Here is a 17,076-nt window from a genome sequence, read left to right as displayed (position 1 = left end):
ACAGTGTCCTTTGCTTTGCAGAAGCTTCTCAGTTTCAGTAGGTCCCATTTATTCAATGTTGCCCTTAATGTCTGTGCTGCTGGGGTTATACATAGGAAGCGATCGCCTGTGCCCATCTGTTGTAGGGTACTTCCCACTTTCTCTTCTATCAGGTTCAGTGTGTTCAGACTGATATTGAGGTCTTTGATCCATTTGGACTTGAGTTTTGTGCATGGTGATAGATATGGGTCTATTTTCATTCTTCTACAGGTTGACATCCAGTTGTGCCAGCACCATTTGTTGAAGATGCTGGAGGTTTTTTTTTTTTTTTTGAGACAGGGTTTCTCTGTGGCTTTGGAGCCTGTCCTGGAACTCGCTCTGTAGACCAGGCTGGTCTCGAACTCACAGAGATCCGCCTGCCTCTGCCTCCCGAGTACTGGGATTAAAGGCGTGTGCCACCATCGCCCGGCCAAGCCTCTTAATATCTCAAAGCAACCCTGTCTTTCAGTCAGCAGCCAGGTGGCGTCACTTGGACCAGTGTGGCTCTCAATGTGCAGCTATCATGTGGTCCTAAGGCCAAAAGGTTAAAAAAGGGAGACTCCCAATCTTTGTTTGCATTCTCCCCTTTTCGGCTAGCTGATTCTCCACTCCTTTGTCCCAAGTAAACATGGACTGTTTGTGTAGGTGTGTGTGTGTGTTTGCTACACAACAGCACACACATCTGTCCCTGCAAGGAAGAATTCATGCTCCACAGAAAGACTGGTGCCCCAGCAGCTTGATGAGGCTGTGGGGAAAGGACCAGAGCAGAGCTCATCAGTGAGAGCAGATGTCGAGCTAATACACACTTTCTGATGCTCCCTGGGTTATTTATTTCTCAAGGAAATTGCCGAACAGTGCCTAGGGAATGAGCAACAGTTGGTCTCCCGAAGTTTCCCACTGACAGCTGGGAGCAATATAAGATCAGAACCATGGAGGGCTGAGTTCCTGAGGTGTGGGGTGTTAGGAGGACTGGTGGTCTTTTAGGATGATGTGACATTAGAAGAGGGAAGCTTAGGAGATAGTCACAGGGTGTCTAAGAACACTGGGAACCCTTAGGGTATTTCTCATTATGAATGGAGTGCACACGTTCATTAGTTAATTTAGTAAACACCTATTAAGGAACTGGTGTGCGGTGGCTATTGGGGACCTTGCTGGGAAGCATGCTTCTGCTGTGTTGCTATCCACATCTTTTGGTTTCATCTGCATCTCCACACTAATCAAGCACACTGCATACCAATCAGCTCCAACTCACATGCATGTGTTCTTACTCCTAGTGTCCAAGAGTGGTTCATAATCTACACGGTGAAATCCCCACAGTGATTCTAAGATGGACCACTCTGAGCTCTATATTACATTGGAGGCCACCCAAAAGACCAAATGCATGCTGAGGCGAGATGGTAGGCATATGGCTGGATCCATGCAGGAAACATAAGAGGAAGACAGGAGATGCTTTGGAGTCAGCCAGAGTACACGGTAGTTTTTTGTTGTTGTTGTTTTTGTTTTTTGTTTTTCTTTTGTTTGTTTGTTTTGATGGCAAAGATGCCACATTCAGAAAGCGGTGGGACTAGGCAGGCATGATTAAAAAGAAAAATCCTAATAGCGTCCTGGAGCCAGTTTCAGAAGGACTGGTGAACTAGACAGGTTGAAGGGGAGTAGAAAGGATATTGAAGAAATATGTCTTAGTTAGGATTACTATTGTTTTGATAAAATACCATGACCAAAGCAACTTGGGGATGGAAGGGTTTATTTGGCTTACACTTCCACAATGCAGTGCATCACTGAAGGAAGCCAGCACAGGAACACAAACAGGACAAGAACCCAGGGATAGGAGCTGTGCAGAGTCTATGGAGGGATGCTGCTGACTGGTTTGCTTCCTTAGCCTGATTTCTTATAGAACCCAGGACCACCAGATGCCATCACCTGATGGCTTTCACCCATCCACCACTAATTAAGAAAGTGCCCCACAGCCAGATCTTATGGAGGCATTTTCTCAATTGAGGTTCTCTCCTTTCAGAGGGCTCTAGTCTGTGTCAAGCAGACATAAAACCACCCAGGACACACGGGGAAGGGACACAGATGAAAGGACTATTTGCACAAGGCCACTGTGTCTTGGAGAGCCTGGGCCTGCCTTGCTTTGGATGGTTAACGTTCCACTCTTATTGGGAAAGATGGGGAGGGAGGGACCAGGAAGAGTCTTGGTTTCAGTGGGGGTGCTGCTGTAGATTGATGGAGGCCATATGTAAAAGAGGGGCTGAAGGCAGAAAAGATAGGATGCAGATGAGGACAGAGGCATCTGCCAAGACACCAAGGGAATGGGGTTTATACCCAGAGACTGGAGGATCCCAACTGACTGGTAAAGTCGGGGGTATAAAGGAGTCAAGCCTAGATGAAACCTTGAAGGCTCTCTTTCCCCATCCAGTTCACACTTGTCGTGTCTCCTCTGTGCCCAGCTATGTGCTGCCACCTTCCAGCTTTAGCTAGAATTGGACTGTTTCAGATATAGCAACAGCAATGATGCTGCAACTTGGGCAGGGCACCATTTCTAGGCCACGTCTATTTTCCTGAGCTTCCAGCTAGAGAGGCGTCTTCTGGATCCCTGCGGAGAGTGCTGCGTGCTCCTTATATACACAGTCAATGAGAATGATGTGGCTTCTCCACATGGGCCCTTCGTTATGGTAACTGTGCACATGGTATGTTCTGTGTGTGCACACGGTGTGCATGTTCCTGTGTGTGCACATGCATGTGGACAGAGGTGAAGCATGAGTGTTGGTCCTCAGATGCTACCAGCCTTACTTTTGAAAATTAGGTCTCACTGGTCTGGAAGTGGCCAAGGAGACTAGATCTACATGCCCTATCTGATCAGAACCAGATTATAAACAAGTACCACTCTGACCAGCTAATTTTATGTGGGTTCTGGGGATCGAACTCGGGTTTTAGTGTTTGCAAGGTGAACACTTTATTGACTGGGCTATCTCCCTAGTCCCGATAGCTGGTTTTTTATTGAAACATGGTGGTTACCCCTTTATTAAATATTCTACATGCTTGGGGGCATTATCTTTCTGACACAATATCAATAATGATGAAGCTGTTATTATTTCTACTTCTAACTTGAACAAAGCAAGGCGGGGAAAAGCTTTAGTGGATTGTTTCAGGCCACACAGCCTAAAGTGTCAGAGCCAGGATTCACAGTGCTTGCCCATGAGCTTAGCTGCTGTCTGCTGATGTGCCTCACCTCTGGACTCTGACATTTCATAGAATGGATGGGCATGGTCCATCTTCCAGGGACCAGAAGGAGCTGGTGCATGTTAGGCACATGGCATGGTGCCTGGCTCATGGTAGGTGATGGACTGAGTATCTATCAATTTGTAGTCGTGCGAACAATCTGTCCAGCCTCCCATTTCAACAGACAAATGTGAAGAATGGCCAGCAAAAGTTTGTGAGGGAAGACTACTCAGGACAAAAGGTAGCTAGCAACACCAAGCTTTCAAACCTGTAGCTTCATCATATAGGCTCCCAATGCATCTCTGGGACACGTGGAACAAGGGGACAATTTAAAAATATCCTGTATTGGGAATATGTCAGTCTGAGCCTTCTCTGGTCCATGCTTTAATCAGCCATGTCAACTTTGCTTTTGATTTCTTCAGATTCTGCACCATCTACGGGTGGAGATTTTCTCCTGTGTCACCGCCCATGCGTGTGTGCAGTTCAGAGGGCCAAGGTCCCTGGGTTTATTTTTGCTTTGGACAATGCAGGGCAGGAAGGTCTAATGCCTGCATTGAAGACATCACTCAGCCCTTTGAATGTATAATAGGGGACCCAACGGGATTGGTTTTGCCGCCAGTGTTTAGTAACGCGGTCGTGGCGTGGGATTCATGCACACACAGCGCCTGTCTAATTAATTGCTGTTTACAGTCTTGCTGTTCCTTTTGCGTTCTCTTTCTCCTGGCTAGAATCAAGAAATCAAAACAAAGAGGCCTCATTGTGCTATTCTGGGGCAACTTAAACTGGCTAAACATGGATGCGAGGTACAAGCCCACTTTCTAAGTCTCAAAACGGAGAGAGGCACCTCACAGCTCGTAGTAGATGGAGTTTGCATGGGTAGGGAAACAGGGCACAGTTGCCTACCAAGGCCTGTGGAAGGCAGCTCCAGAATCATCCTGCCTCTGTGTCTTCCAGTTAGAGCATCCCTTTCCATTGCTGTGAAATAGAGAAGCCCTATGTCATGAAGGTAAATAGAGATATTGATAGGTATTTTTTGTTCGTTCCTTTATTTGTTTGTTCACTCACACACCAACTGTCTCAGTGGCTACTCTGTGGATGGTTCAAGGGTTTGAGAGATATACCCCATAAAGGTGTCTTCATTCCAGCAAGGGAGCACACAGTATAAGTATAATAACTGAGTACATTGGAGAGTAAGGTATAGGATAACGGATGCTGTGGGATAAGAAAACAGAGGGCCAGAGAAAGCAGATGGGAAGTGTCAGCAAGGGACCAGGGGTGATTTCAAAAACCGAAGCCCTAGAGAATTCAAGGTGTTACTGAGTGAGGTTTTCTCAACAATGTCTTTGGTTTGCAGTTTCATGCATACCGGCAGGAAGTGGGTATATAGGGGGTGAGGGAAGTCTGCTTTGTAGCAGGAATACTTCTAAGCTCCCAGAGTTGGATTAGAACTTGAGGCCTCAGTCCACCACCAGAGTTGGCATCTCCTCCCTAGGGATAGAGAAGGAGTAAGGGATTGCCTTCCTAAAGTGTTTAACACCACAGCCAGCCCTAAGTACTCAGGCCTCATCCCAGATCTGCCTCTGTCTTTGAGCCAACCTACTATATCCTTCCTGGTTCCTTCTCTTCCTTATCAGAGCTGAAAAGCCTGTGCTACATCACTTCCCATGGAATTATACCAGGGAAGTTCCAAAGGCTCTGTTTGAACTGAGACTTGCTTCTTTGAAGACAAAGCCTGTGTAGGTATGTGGGTGTGTTCAAATAAGTGTGCATACGGAGGTGTGTATGTGCATGTGTGGTGTATATATATATGTATACATATATACATATACATATATATATATACACACACACAAGATGGTTCTGACCACAGTGTCTCATACTGGAGTTGGCTTCTCTAGATCGTGCATTTGACAAATGATCACCTATTATGTCGCTGACTCTGGCATTCTGTGGTGTAGTTAGTTTTCCCCCCCTTCATCTGCTTCTGTAGCCTTCATAGCAAGATATTGGGGCAGAGGCCAGACTTACATCAGCTACAGCCTGTGATGATCAACTGAATAAGTTACCACCTCAGACCTGATGGCTCCAGATGTGTCTTTCTGAGAGAATGGGAGTCCTCTAGTATTCCCGAGCACTCAGCCCTTACCAGGGGCCCTCATCACTACTGCCTCCGTGATACGGGCCAGGAAGGTGAGATAGCCAAACTCATGCACTTGAGACTTCCGAGAGGAAGAGCCAAAGTCTAGGTCCTTCCCCTTCCTCCTTAGGTACTTTGCTACCCCTGCCTGCCCTAGCAAAACTTAACTTTGCGAAGTAACTGCTATGCATTTTAATGCATAGAGCCTTCTTCAGATTCTGGGCACATGGGAGGCCAGACCATAGTGCTAGCCTGACTTAAAAATGGGGTGTGCCACCTGCACTACACCATCTGGAGAAGTACAGCCTGACCAAAGCTCCAATCTGGGCTCCCAGCGAGCTTGCTCCATGCCTCTGTGTTTGAGATCAATGCTCCACATAGAGACTTAGGAGTGGGACAGGGCACACCTCTAAGTTTAACCTGCACCCACTCCCCTCGGTCACCAGTTCTGCCTCCATTTCCCTGCCTTCCAGGGAAAAATGCAAACAAACTGATTCTCACCTTTTTGTACCTGGACACAGCTGAGCAGCCCTGCAGGTGTAGCTGTCCACGGGGAAGCTAGAATCGACTATGCAGGGAGGGAGGAAAAGGGGGAGTGATGTTCGGGCAGGGGTGGCCCGAGTCTTCAGAGATGAATGGCACTGTTTGCTCATTAGGGAGATTATTTCAAGCAAGACGGCAGCCAGAATGCTCTAGTGCAAGCATCTGCCTGCTACTGGGAGACGATATTTATTGTTCAATCCTTCAATGGATGTAAATAAACAGCCCGGCCCAGATAATGTTCCAATAAACAAACAAGCAGCTGCCAGGAGCTCCCTGGATGGCTGACCTTTGTGGAGGCCACCCTGCTGATGTTTCAATAGCAGTCTGCCTGGCAGCTCAGAAACTCGCTTTGCCAGGGATGGAGGTAGGTGCCTCGCTGACTGGTGGATAGGCAGGGGGCCAGAGGCTGAAGGACAGGGGCTGGCTGCCTAGAAAGATTCTGGGCTTGGAGACTGATTGGCTAGAAGACTAAAGGTGGATAGAGTAGCCAGGACACCCGGAGTAGCAGGTGTGTATGTGTGTCCTTGCTAAGCCACATGGAGGGAGTTGTACATGGCATGCTCGATGCTGTAACGGAGGTTCCTGTATGGGTCACAAAGGAGTGATGTTCAATTGTTAAGTCCTGGTGTGGCCTCTCCAGTTGTCAATCCTGAAGTGCATCTGTGTACTTGGTAGTTAGCCCATTACCATCTAATTGTCTGGCTGCCACCTTCTCCCCAGCAGATGTAGCTGATATAGCTGGAAGCCTCCGGAAACCTGCTCCCACAGCAACTGTTTGACTGGTTGGTCCTGTGCCACGAGCAGATGTTATATTTATTTTGACTACCATCCAGGGTATTGGGAGTCCTGCTGTGCAGGAGGCATGCCCAGGGTGTGGGGAGAAAGGCCACAGTATGTACAGTAGAACCTAGCAAGTGCCAGGCTGGGTTCGAACCAGGGCCTTGCATCTAAGCATCTCGACTTCCTTGACTTGAAGGACACTGTACCAAGGGTTGATGCTTACAGCCCCAAACATCGAAAACATGAGTACTATGAAACACACTGTCATATGCTACAGCTCCCTGGGAGATCCTAGTATGTTGTGGTTGGGAAAGACATATGCCTATGGAAACCCCAAGAAAATAAATGCCAAGCTAAATTCTTAGCCAAGTTGCTTAGTAACTGTAGAATAAGAGTGTAGGGATGAGCGCAGTCTCGAATGGCTTCATCCAATATGGCAGCCATTACCCATACAGTGAGCACCCAAAATGTACATGTCCCAAATAAGGTGTAAAATATATGTAAAATGTCACTCAGATTTCAATGATTTAGCATCAGAAGAAGTATGTAAAACATCTCATTGATAATTTTGAACTTAAACATATGTTAATATAATCATATTTGGAACATACTGGGTTAGATAAATGTTACAATCATTAACTTTACTAGCTTTTTTTTTCAAAATGACCACTGATAGAAAGTTTTAGTGGCATAGATGGCCCACATTAGTAGTTTACATATTTCTCTTGTTTAATGTTGTTCTAGAACATTCTAGGGCTCAGATAGAAAACATTTAGATCTGCTTCATTCATTCCATTTTCGTGACAGTGTTGAAGAAAAATGCCCACATACCCCCCTCTGATATAATTTTCATATATTTAGTTTTGCCTTCTTCTTGCCAGGCTCTTGTAATTTTATGAAGCCATTAGTACCATCAATTTTGCTCCTTTGGTTCAGCCTTTTTAATGATCCAAGAGATTTAGTAACCCATGAAGGCTTTTAGGTTACCTGCTATGTGTTCTGATCCAAAGTCTCGTGGTCAGATGTGCTGTGTTGAAAGCCCTTTGCCATGTGATCTGTGAGCTACCTGTTACTTGCTATCACTTAAGGCTCTGCTTACCATCCCTGGTTACACCCCAAACTGTTGTTCAGAATCCCAGGAAAGAACCAGTGGCAGTGTTTAAACACCTCTGTGCTCACAGACTTCATTGGTATGAACACTGAACCATTCAGAACCCAAGCCTCCTGAAAGCCAGGCTGGGACCACTTTTCCTCTGCAGAAGCTAGCGCAGTCTAGAAAGTCATTCTGCCAATATAGGACACAGAATACATGAACACATCCCTACAAGGGAGAACTCACAGAGAGGGGATATAATTTCCTCATTAGTGTTTGCTTCAGAGACTAACATCCTCCAATATCCAAATTTGCATCCATGACCACCACACAATTGGTCTCCCTACTTTTTATGCCTTTAAATATAACGCCCTTCTTTGTGGATCTTTTCCCACAGCTTAGTACCCACAAGTATCATCTGCATTGTATAAAGTAACAAACCTTATTTGTTTGTGCTGACACTCCAAAAGTTTTGGGGTGGCCTTTATTCTATGACTGAAGCATAGCCAATGGCTAACAGTCTCCTTCCTTGTCATGGTTTGAGCTGTAGTTGCTGAGCTGCTCATGAGCTCCTAACATCTGAACTGTGTTTCTACCTTCTAAAGCCCATGTGTTGTGGTCAGGAAGATGGCTCTGTGATATCCCATTAAATGCTGCCCTGGGGTACTAGAAGTAGAAAATGTCATACTGGGGTCCCCTTTCTTGATTGTGGTGTCTCTTACCTTAATCATGAGTAGCAACTTAGAGACTGTTGTTGGATTGGTAGAGAGTAGTTTTCACTTACTGAATAATTAATCGCAGAATGCCAACCATACCCTATGGTCTATGAGCAATGCAATAGAGGTGACCTCTGACCTTGAGTCTCACACATCCTTATAATAGTTCTTCCCTTGCTGTCAGCCCACAAAAGATAGTACCTCTTCCTGTCATTCTGTCCCCACTGTTGAGTTTTTTATTAGCCACCAAAGCTTAGAATCATCTTTGAAACTTCCAGCTCCCTTCTCTGGACCATGCCTTTTTTTTAAAAAAAAAAAAATAGTACTAGTGGCAACGCTAGTGTATAGGGAGTTCTCGATTCTATTTCTCCATGCAGAAATGTGTCTTTTCCTGCCTCTAAGTCAGTTCTATGTCTTTGGTCAAACTGCCTGAGATCCCATGGAGACTCATTATTTTAAAATACCTTTTCATGTGGAGCCTTGTCAAAGGCTTTTGGAAAAACTAAGTAACTATAAGGCAAATGCTGAGCCAACACTCGGGAAAGGCCTGGGTTCTAGTCTAGCCATTGTTTGCCCCTGAACTTTGGGCAAGATTCAGATCAGTCCCCATTTCAATTGCTTCTTCAGTAAAATGAGAAAGATTGCGCTGATAGTCAACATCATAAAAATTTTACGACTATCCGATGAGAGAGTATTACTGAAGAATACTTTGCAAGGTCTAAAGTGAAAATATAAGGGCTCATTATTTTGAAATTTCACACCATTATTCTCACTCATATGCATATTCTTCCCCCAAAGAACAGCAGTAGATGAAGACTGACTCCTTCACCACCCCCAGGGTAATGTTTGCATAACACAGACTTCTAGGCAGAATGCAAATTTATATTAGCAATAGGATTGAGTTAAGTGTTAGGGCTTGAGGTCCAGTGTAAGGGTTTACTGTGTGTAAACTCACGGAAGCATGGGCAATGAAGTTAGTCAGGTCTGGACGTGACTCCGTGTCCATGTTCACTAGATATGCAACCTTGGACACGTTATTTAGCCTTCCATGCATCACCTGCAAGCATGGATAGTATTAATATTGGCAACAGATTTATGAGATGTAAATGCCAGACATGGTCTATTCCATGAAGAGTAATTCCTATTTGTCTAGGTAGAGTCTGGAGAGTTGAAAGCTAGTCCATTCTGCCTCAATTTCAGGGCTATTCACCAAACAGCCAATTTTACAATAAACTTTTGCCCGTGTCTTGTGTTTAGTTCTCTAAGGGAATAGGTACATGAGTTCTTTTCTTTCTGTAGTTTATAAAGCTGTGATCTGGACTATAGTAGGGGAGAGGAGGAGGGGGGGAGGGGAGGAGATACCTTCCCAGCTGTTCTCCTACTCTGGCAGAATAGGGAGGGTAGGGCACAAAAAAAGCCCCATTGGTGTCTGTAGGATCCTTGGTTATTCCATATGACGTCTACTACATCTGGCATATCACCTTATCCTAAGGGCAGGGAAGTTAGAGGCAGGTAAAAAGGAGCACTCCCGAGGCGCTGAATCTAGCTTCTCATGGGGATCAGACCAAGAGCATGGAGTGGTTCCTATGGGAGCCTGTGTCTGTCAGGAGCCTGGGAGCCGAGAGCAGCCAGGGAGTTCAGCATCATTCTGTTCCCACTCCAGGGTTCCTCCTGACTGGGGATGAAGCCTGGCTAGGCCACTGGCCACAACCATCACTTCACCTTCAGGCTGGTTCTGCATTGATCTGTTTCATTTTGGTTGAGAAAGTGCCTGGCCAATGTGCCCCCTGAAGGCTCAGCGGTGGGTTCGGAAATGGAGGGTGGGGATGCCTCTCAGACACTGAGGCATTGCTACCTCAAAGGGGAGCATCTCTCTTCAGGCTGGTTTTCCGGCAGTTGTTGTTTTCATGAGCATAATGGGAAATCAGCAAAGAGGAGTCTCAATTACATTTATTTGTTCATTTGAAAATAAATAGTGGTCAAGGGATCAAACTCAGAACCACAAAATTAACTAGTATCCGAGTTCAGTGAACTTGGCAGAAATAAAGCATTCTGGTGTATCAGTCGTCACCAGTTGTGATGTCCCCTTCCATCATTTAACTCCTCTGAATAACTCTTTTATTCTCCTTGATCTCTTAAGAGTTGAAAATTATAAGGTAACAATTAAAATGACTTGCATAATGGTGGCGCTTGGACCGCAATGTGTTCTTTAGTTTTGTTAGTGGAATCGCTGACGTTCCCCCCAGAGACGCCTTGCAGAGCCTTGTATCAGCAGCAGATCACCAAGTCCTGCAGTCCATAGACTTTCCCTTAGCCACACCCTCAGCAGTACTTGTCCCCGCTTACATAGATGGTGTTATCCTCATGGGGTGGGAAGCCTGTTGAATCGATGTGCTTGCATTTCAGGAAACTCAGCAGACTTGGGCCAGAAGCCAGATGAGCACTGTGTCAGGTTGGGAAGCCCAAGTCTGTCCTAGGTTTGTTCTCAATAACGCAGTGTGCTTGGAGGGGGACATCCATTCTGGTGGTTTCCACATTGTCTAAACATTTCTAGGAAGGCCTTGCTGATGGCCCAGGGATCGTGTAGTCATCTAAGCATTCTTAAAAGACTGAGGATGGCTCATGTTTTCCTTCCCTGAGACCATGAATAGAACCCCACAATGAGCTGTTTCAGGACCAACCATCTATTTTAAAACCTGAAGGATAAGCTACTAGTTTCTATGGATCAAAGAAGATCAGAGACGTGGAGCTTCGGGGATCGACTCCTTGAGTCTCTTCCAGTGCAGAGCAGTGATATCTGGGTAGAAGTCTCAGTGACTAAACCCACATTCATATATTAAAAATACTTCTGCTAACAACTGTTAGCCTTTCTTCTTGTTTTTCTTATGTGGGATGATTCCCTCACTTGAAACTGTCTCACTACCCAAGCCCGGATCCTTCATCTGGATACCAGCCCCATACTTATCTCTAAAGACTAGTACCACCTCGGTTAACTGATCCTAAGGCGTAGAAAACAGAGACAAAACCCAGATTCTTTTCAAAGCTCAGGTTGGTCTGTTCCCTCCTTCCTCCATGAGCTTCCATTAGTAGGTCACGGTGGGCTTCTGTCACTTATGTCTTTGATGTTGGACTCTAAGATCTGCAGAGACAGAGCTCCCTGCCTCTCCCTTGACCATTGGGAGTGTCTCTAGGCTAAAGTTGGGTTGTAAGCAACATGAAATCTAAAGGCATTGTAGTGGTTTGAATGAGAAGTCCCCCGTAGTCTTGGACATTTAAAAACTTGATTTTCATTTGGTGATGTTATTTGGGGACACTTAGGAGGTGTGCCTCTGTTGGAGGAGGTGTGCCTCTGTCAGAGGAGGCGTGTCATAGGAGGTGGTCTTTAAAAGCAAAATACTTCACCCACTGCTGGTTTGCCCTGTCTGCTTCATGCTTGTGGTTCAAGATATGAGCCCTTGGCTTCCTGCTGCCATGTCTGCCAGCGAATTCTGTACTTCCCTGCCATCACAGATTTGTCTTTTTCTGTAACCATGAACCCAGATAAGCAGATCCTTATGCAAGTTGCCTTGGTCATGGTGTTTTATCACGGTAATAGAAATGTAGCTATGACATTCACCTTACTTTTCGTCTCCTTTTCTCTGCAGATCCGAGTGGATGGGCCCAAGGGCAATGCCCTCCAGTATGAGACTGTGCAGGTGGTGGACCCAGGCCCTGTGCTCCGGGACATGGCCTTTTCCAAGGACCACGAGCAACTCTACATCATGTCAGAAAGGCAGGTAAGGCTGTTGAGCTCTGCTCGACATTTGTCTTGCAACGAAACGCTAGCCTGTGGCTCTGTAGAAACCTCCAGGAGGCCAGCTGCAGAGAGGTGATTTGATTTATTTGGCTCAGTGTGTTTCCTTTCAGTCATGCTGCCTGGGGACTAGGGCTGGGTCTGCTCTAACAGGAGTGGAATATTTGAAATAGGAAAACATCCATGGGTCTAGAACAAATCCACTGGCTAAGAAATGATGGGGTGGCGAGGCTCAAAACCAACATTTACTACCTTAAAGAAAAACTCTTAAGTTAGAATCCCAAGTTCTAGGTCAGATTTCCCTACACAACAGATAACTGCCTGTCAAAGTCACCTTTCTGGTCCCAAGAGGTTTGTGCGATGGCAAAGATATTTCTGGAAGAAACCGAGGTAAGTGAGCATCATAGAAGAGCCAGATGGATGAAGGTTTGGAGAACAGACAGTGCCGTGGAGTGAGATGATACATTGTGTGCCCTGAGCGCTCCTGGGTACCTCTAACCTTGTGGGACCTCTAGAACATCACATGAACACCAATCCATGGACAGATAGGGCATAGGGGTGATTGTTGGCTGAAACTAAGTAGGACTTAGCAATATTGGACTTGGTTCTGGAGGTTAGCCAAGTGCTAAGTAAGTTGATCAGGGGTTCTCAGTGCAGACCAGAGACAATGTCATATAATTAGAGGGGTTTCCTATAATCCTCTTCCTCACTGCCCAGAGTGTTACTTTCCACAGTATATCCCGGAACACCAATGGTGGGTAGGCACTGCTGGACCTCTGCCCCATTATTTCTAGGAGGTCATATTGGAAGCTGTCCATCTAGTTCATGAATATGGATGCCTTAGCACTGAGTGATGAGGCCGTGGCCGTGAGGGACAGCTCTCTCTCTTATTCCTCTTCATCAGTGCGCCTGAACTCTCTGGAGGACCTTGCTGACAGAGTCTAGATTGTTCTGCCTGTCCCAGCTCCACAGAGTGAGGGAGATGAATTCTACATTATGCCGCCCACAGTACTTGTATATTATGTCCTGGAAGCCTACAGTAGCCCCAACCCTCTTTAGGAGCCTGATGACTTCTTTTCTCAGTGGGGGTCTCTGGATCTGCCAGCTTCAGCAAGACAGGGATTCATTGTGGTGCCCTTTGGAGGCCGCCATGGCTTGGGGATGGTGAAATGTTTTGGATACAATTGGGATGGAATGAGCAGCTGGTGATGAATCCATCCCCTATCTGCGTTTTTTGCTTTTCTTAGTGTGATGCCCCACTCCTCACTCTCTGCCTAATTCCACGGCTGTAGGAGATGGAGAGGGCTTTCTTTGATGGAAGTGAATTCTTTAAAGAAGGCCCAAGACCTGACTATGACAGAGAACATTTCAATATGCCTGGCCTGATCTGAAATCCAGAATTTCAAAACCTGGGAGTTAAACCATGAACGAACGGACCTTGAAAAACGTAAAAGCTACACCGCTAGTGTAAAATGATCAGCCCTCTGATAGCGCTGAGCGTGCGTATGCCTCTGCCTTCGAAGACCCCAGCTGAAGACTTACTTGGCTCTGTTCTCATCCAGCACTGCTTTCTTTAGAGTGTTTCCTCCCCACCCAGGTTTGCTGATGAGACAAGCTGGACACCTGATTGTGACAAGCTAGTCGGGAAATTAAGACAGGAGTGAGAAGGCCAGATATTCGTCCATTTTGGAATTGCACTTCACAGATACCCAAAATCAAAACCAGAGGTCCCATTGCCTGGGTCAGCACTAGTGTCCGAGGGGTTGGTAGATTTGTTGTGTAGGACAGTGGCTAAGGGCGCAGGTCCCACAACATCTGAATATATTAGTTGATTATCATTGCTGTGACCAAAACACCTGACAGGAGCAGCGTAAAGGTGATTTTATAAAGTGGTGCAAGGGATATAGTACATTAAAGCAGAGAAGACCGGAGAGGGTCAGTGCATGGAACGTGAGCGGCTTGCTCATATTGGAGTAATAAACAGGAGGCCCAGAACTCAGGCTAGATGTAATAGTTTGGCTGTAATCCTCAAAGACCTGATTCCAGTCATCTTTGTCCCTAGCTTAGCCCCATGTCCTAAAGAGCCCATAACCTCTCCAACCAATGCCACCATTTGAGGACCACGTGTTCACACACATGAGCCTATGGGCACATTGCACACTCAAACTGCGACACTGAGCATCAGCCCTCACTCTCCCATTTGCTAAACAGAGTGTCATGTAAGTTCTGGAGCTCAGAAAGGACCAGCATCCTCTACTGTTATCCAACAGCCGTGTGCCAAACATAAGTGAGGTGACACTTAGGATACGCTCAGCTATGAGGTCAGTCCCTGGATTTCCAGCCAGACCCATCCTTAACTGATGGGCTGACCCCAGACATACCGTTTGAGTTCGCTGTTCTGATTTGCTTTCTCTGGTACTGTGATGAAACACTGGCCGAAACAACTTTGGGGAGGAGAGGATTCATCTCCACCCTTGTTGGAAAGGTGGAGTCCACCTTTGATGGAAGCCACGGCAGGGACTCAAGGCATGAAGTGAGGCAGAAACCATGCAGATACGCTGCTCACTGGTCTGCTTTCTATGGCTTGCTCAGTTTGTCTTCTTAGCCATCTCAGGATCATCTGACTAGCGGTGACACTGCTCATAGTGGGCTAGAGCCTCATACATCAACCATTAACCAAACTTTCCTCAGGAAGATGGCCATGGACCAATCTAATGGAGACAGTTCCTCAATGGGGTTCCCTCTTCCCAGGTGACTCTAGTTGGTGTCAAGTTGACAAGTAAGTGGCACATTCCCTGTCTTGGCTTTATCATCTGGAACCTAAGGGTAACAGTGATGAGCTACTTCACTTGAGAGCTTGAATAATCCAGGAGTGACATGTGCTAGTTTTCAGATTACTATTTTTTTTTTCTTCAGGTGAGTAAAGACCTGAATGAGCTAATGACATGAAATACCAAGGAGTCAGTTCTGGGATCTATTTTTTTTTTCTATAAAGCCTCCACCAATGTTTAGTTGAGGGTCATGCACCATATGGACTCTGTTGCATCATCCAGCTCTGCTATCTTGACATAAAGCCGCCACTGATAGCACAGAAGCAAACAGGTGTGGCTATGCACAGTGCCACCTTGATCATAGAAACGAGTTGCAGGCAATAGTTTTACAAAATTGGAGTCAGTTCTTAAGTGGAAATATGTTGACGAATTCCCCTAGCATTGGTACCTTGGTAGAGCTATTGTGTGAAGAAGCTCAGAGAAATTTAGGAAACAAAGTCTTTGCCTGTGAGCTTCAAAGCTGAGAAAAACTAGGCTGTCTTTGGATTGTTGCATCTAAGGTCCCTCAGCATCCTGGAATTCCGGTTACCTCTGTAGTTCCTGCTTCTTGATTTCTACCTGGTCCCTCCTCCTCTCTCCTTTGTCTCCTTAATGTTATATTATTCCTTAATGGTGATGATCAGTCCCATGGCTTCACATCTTATCTGGTGCTCTCCACCCAGCCCTTCTCACACAGCTGCTTGCCTTTTTAGGCATCTTCATGAACATACCTTCCATATGCTTTCAACTTAACATGCCCAAGGCAAGATTCGTCATCTTCCTCCATAGCGTTTCTCACCTGTCCTAATCTCTATCTTGGTTAATAGCAACCAAGTCATCCAACTAAAAACCTTATACCACCTTTGACTTCTCCTGGCTCCCCAGATAAACTCCAACCCACTGTCCACCAGATCAGGAACTACCAACCCCCTACATTCCTCTAATTCTATCCAAGAAAGTTAGTCCCTCGTGTTTACTTCCCATGCCTGTTGTGCCTGTTGTTGACTTATGTATCTTTCTTGTTTAGAGTGTAAGCACCATGAGAATAGAGATGTTGCTAGGTTTCATCTTTTTAGTTTTTGTATGTCTGCGGGGCTCATTCTCATGCCTTTGCCAACCTCTTGAGAAAGCCTGAGGACGTTTCCCCTTGAAGTTTAGAGAGAGGCTCAGACCGCAGCATTCATTTTGAATGTATGCAGCATGAGAGTAGAAATGATGGGATGTTTTAATTTTAGTATGTATCATAGCCCCCCAAAGAGTATCTGACATATAAGAATGCAATATATATGTGTTAAATGGATAAAAGAATGGACAAACAGCTTCAGAAGCCTATGGCCTTGAGTTTCTTGTTTCAATTATGTTGCTCTAGACACTAAAAACCTGGCCATAAAACACCTCAGGGTCTACATTTCCCAACCCCATGAGCTGGGCAGACTCACTCCTAAACCCAGTGCAATGGCCGTCTGAATCACAGCCCACTTTAGAGTGAAGAACCTGTGTCCAAGGGAGCTAATGGAGAACCCGTGCCAGAGGAGCTGGTAGTAGAGGTGCCAGCCGTGCTCCACCACATCTGTTTAGAGACACCCTTCCAAGGCTCATTTGGAGCTTTTGCAATTGCAGCAAGGCAGCAGCCTAAAGGAACTTCTGGTTCTGGTGCTGTGTCTCATGGAAAGAGTCGGAGGAGGCAGCCTGGTGCGTAGTGGAGACACAGGAGAGAGTCTGGAGGTTGTGAGCAAGCTGGCTGAGTTCTCCTACCACCAAAGCTGTCCTGGTCCTCGTGGCATAAAACCCGACTTCTAGACTTGGGCCCTTGACTCCTTGCTGTGATGCTGCCCAAGATCATTTTGGAACCCTTTCCTCTGCTTCCCTTGTGCCAGCCTATACTGTATCCCTGAACCTGTACATTTCCTTAGGTGTAGGACCTTTGTTGACTCTACATGCCCCACTAGGCATCCTTGGCTGTT

At 46.0% G+C, this 17,076-nt stretch overlaps 1 protein-coding gene across 4 annotated transcripts in view; it reads left to right on the top strand.

The window, feature by feature from the left end:
- Positions 1–17,076, top strand: part of Plxna4 (plexin A4) — a 450,745-nt gene that overhangs the window by 272,111 nt on the left and 161,558 nt on the right. For all 4 annotated transcript variants that reach the window (XM_050147953.1, XM_050147954.1, XM_050147955.1 and 1 more), the window contains one exon: positions 12,154–12,285. In XM_050147953.1, coding sequence (XP_050003910.1) covers positions 12,154–12,285 — 132 coding nt within the window. The remainder of the gene's footprint in view (positions 1–12,153; positions 12,286–17,076) is intronic.

The sequence above is a fragment of the Alexandromys fortis genome, unplaced genomic scaffold, assembly GCF_014885135.2.
Source record: "Alexandromys fortis isolate MF-2015 unplaced genomic scaffold, M_Fortis_MF-2015_v1.1 scaffold_57, whole genome shotgun sequence".
Taxonomy (NCBI): Eukaryota; Metazoa; Chordata; class Mammalia; order Rodentia; family Cricetidae; genus Alexandromys; species Alexandromys fortis.
Note: the sequence above shows the minus strand (reverse complement) of the source record. Positions and strands in the feature narration are given on the sequence as shown.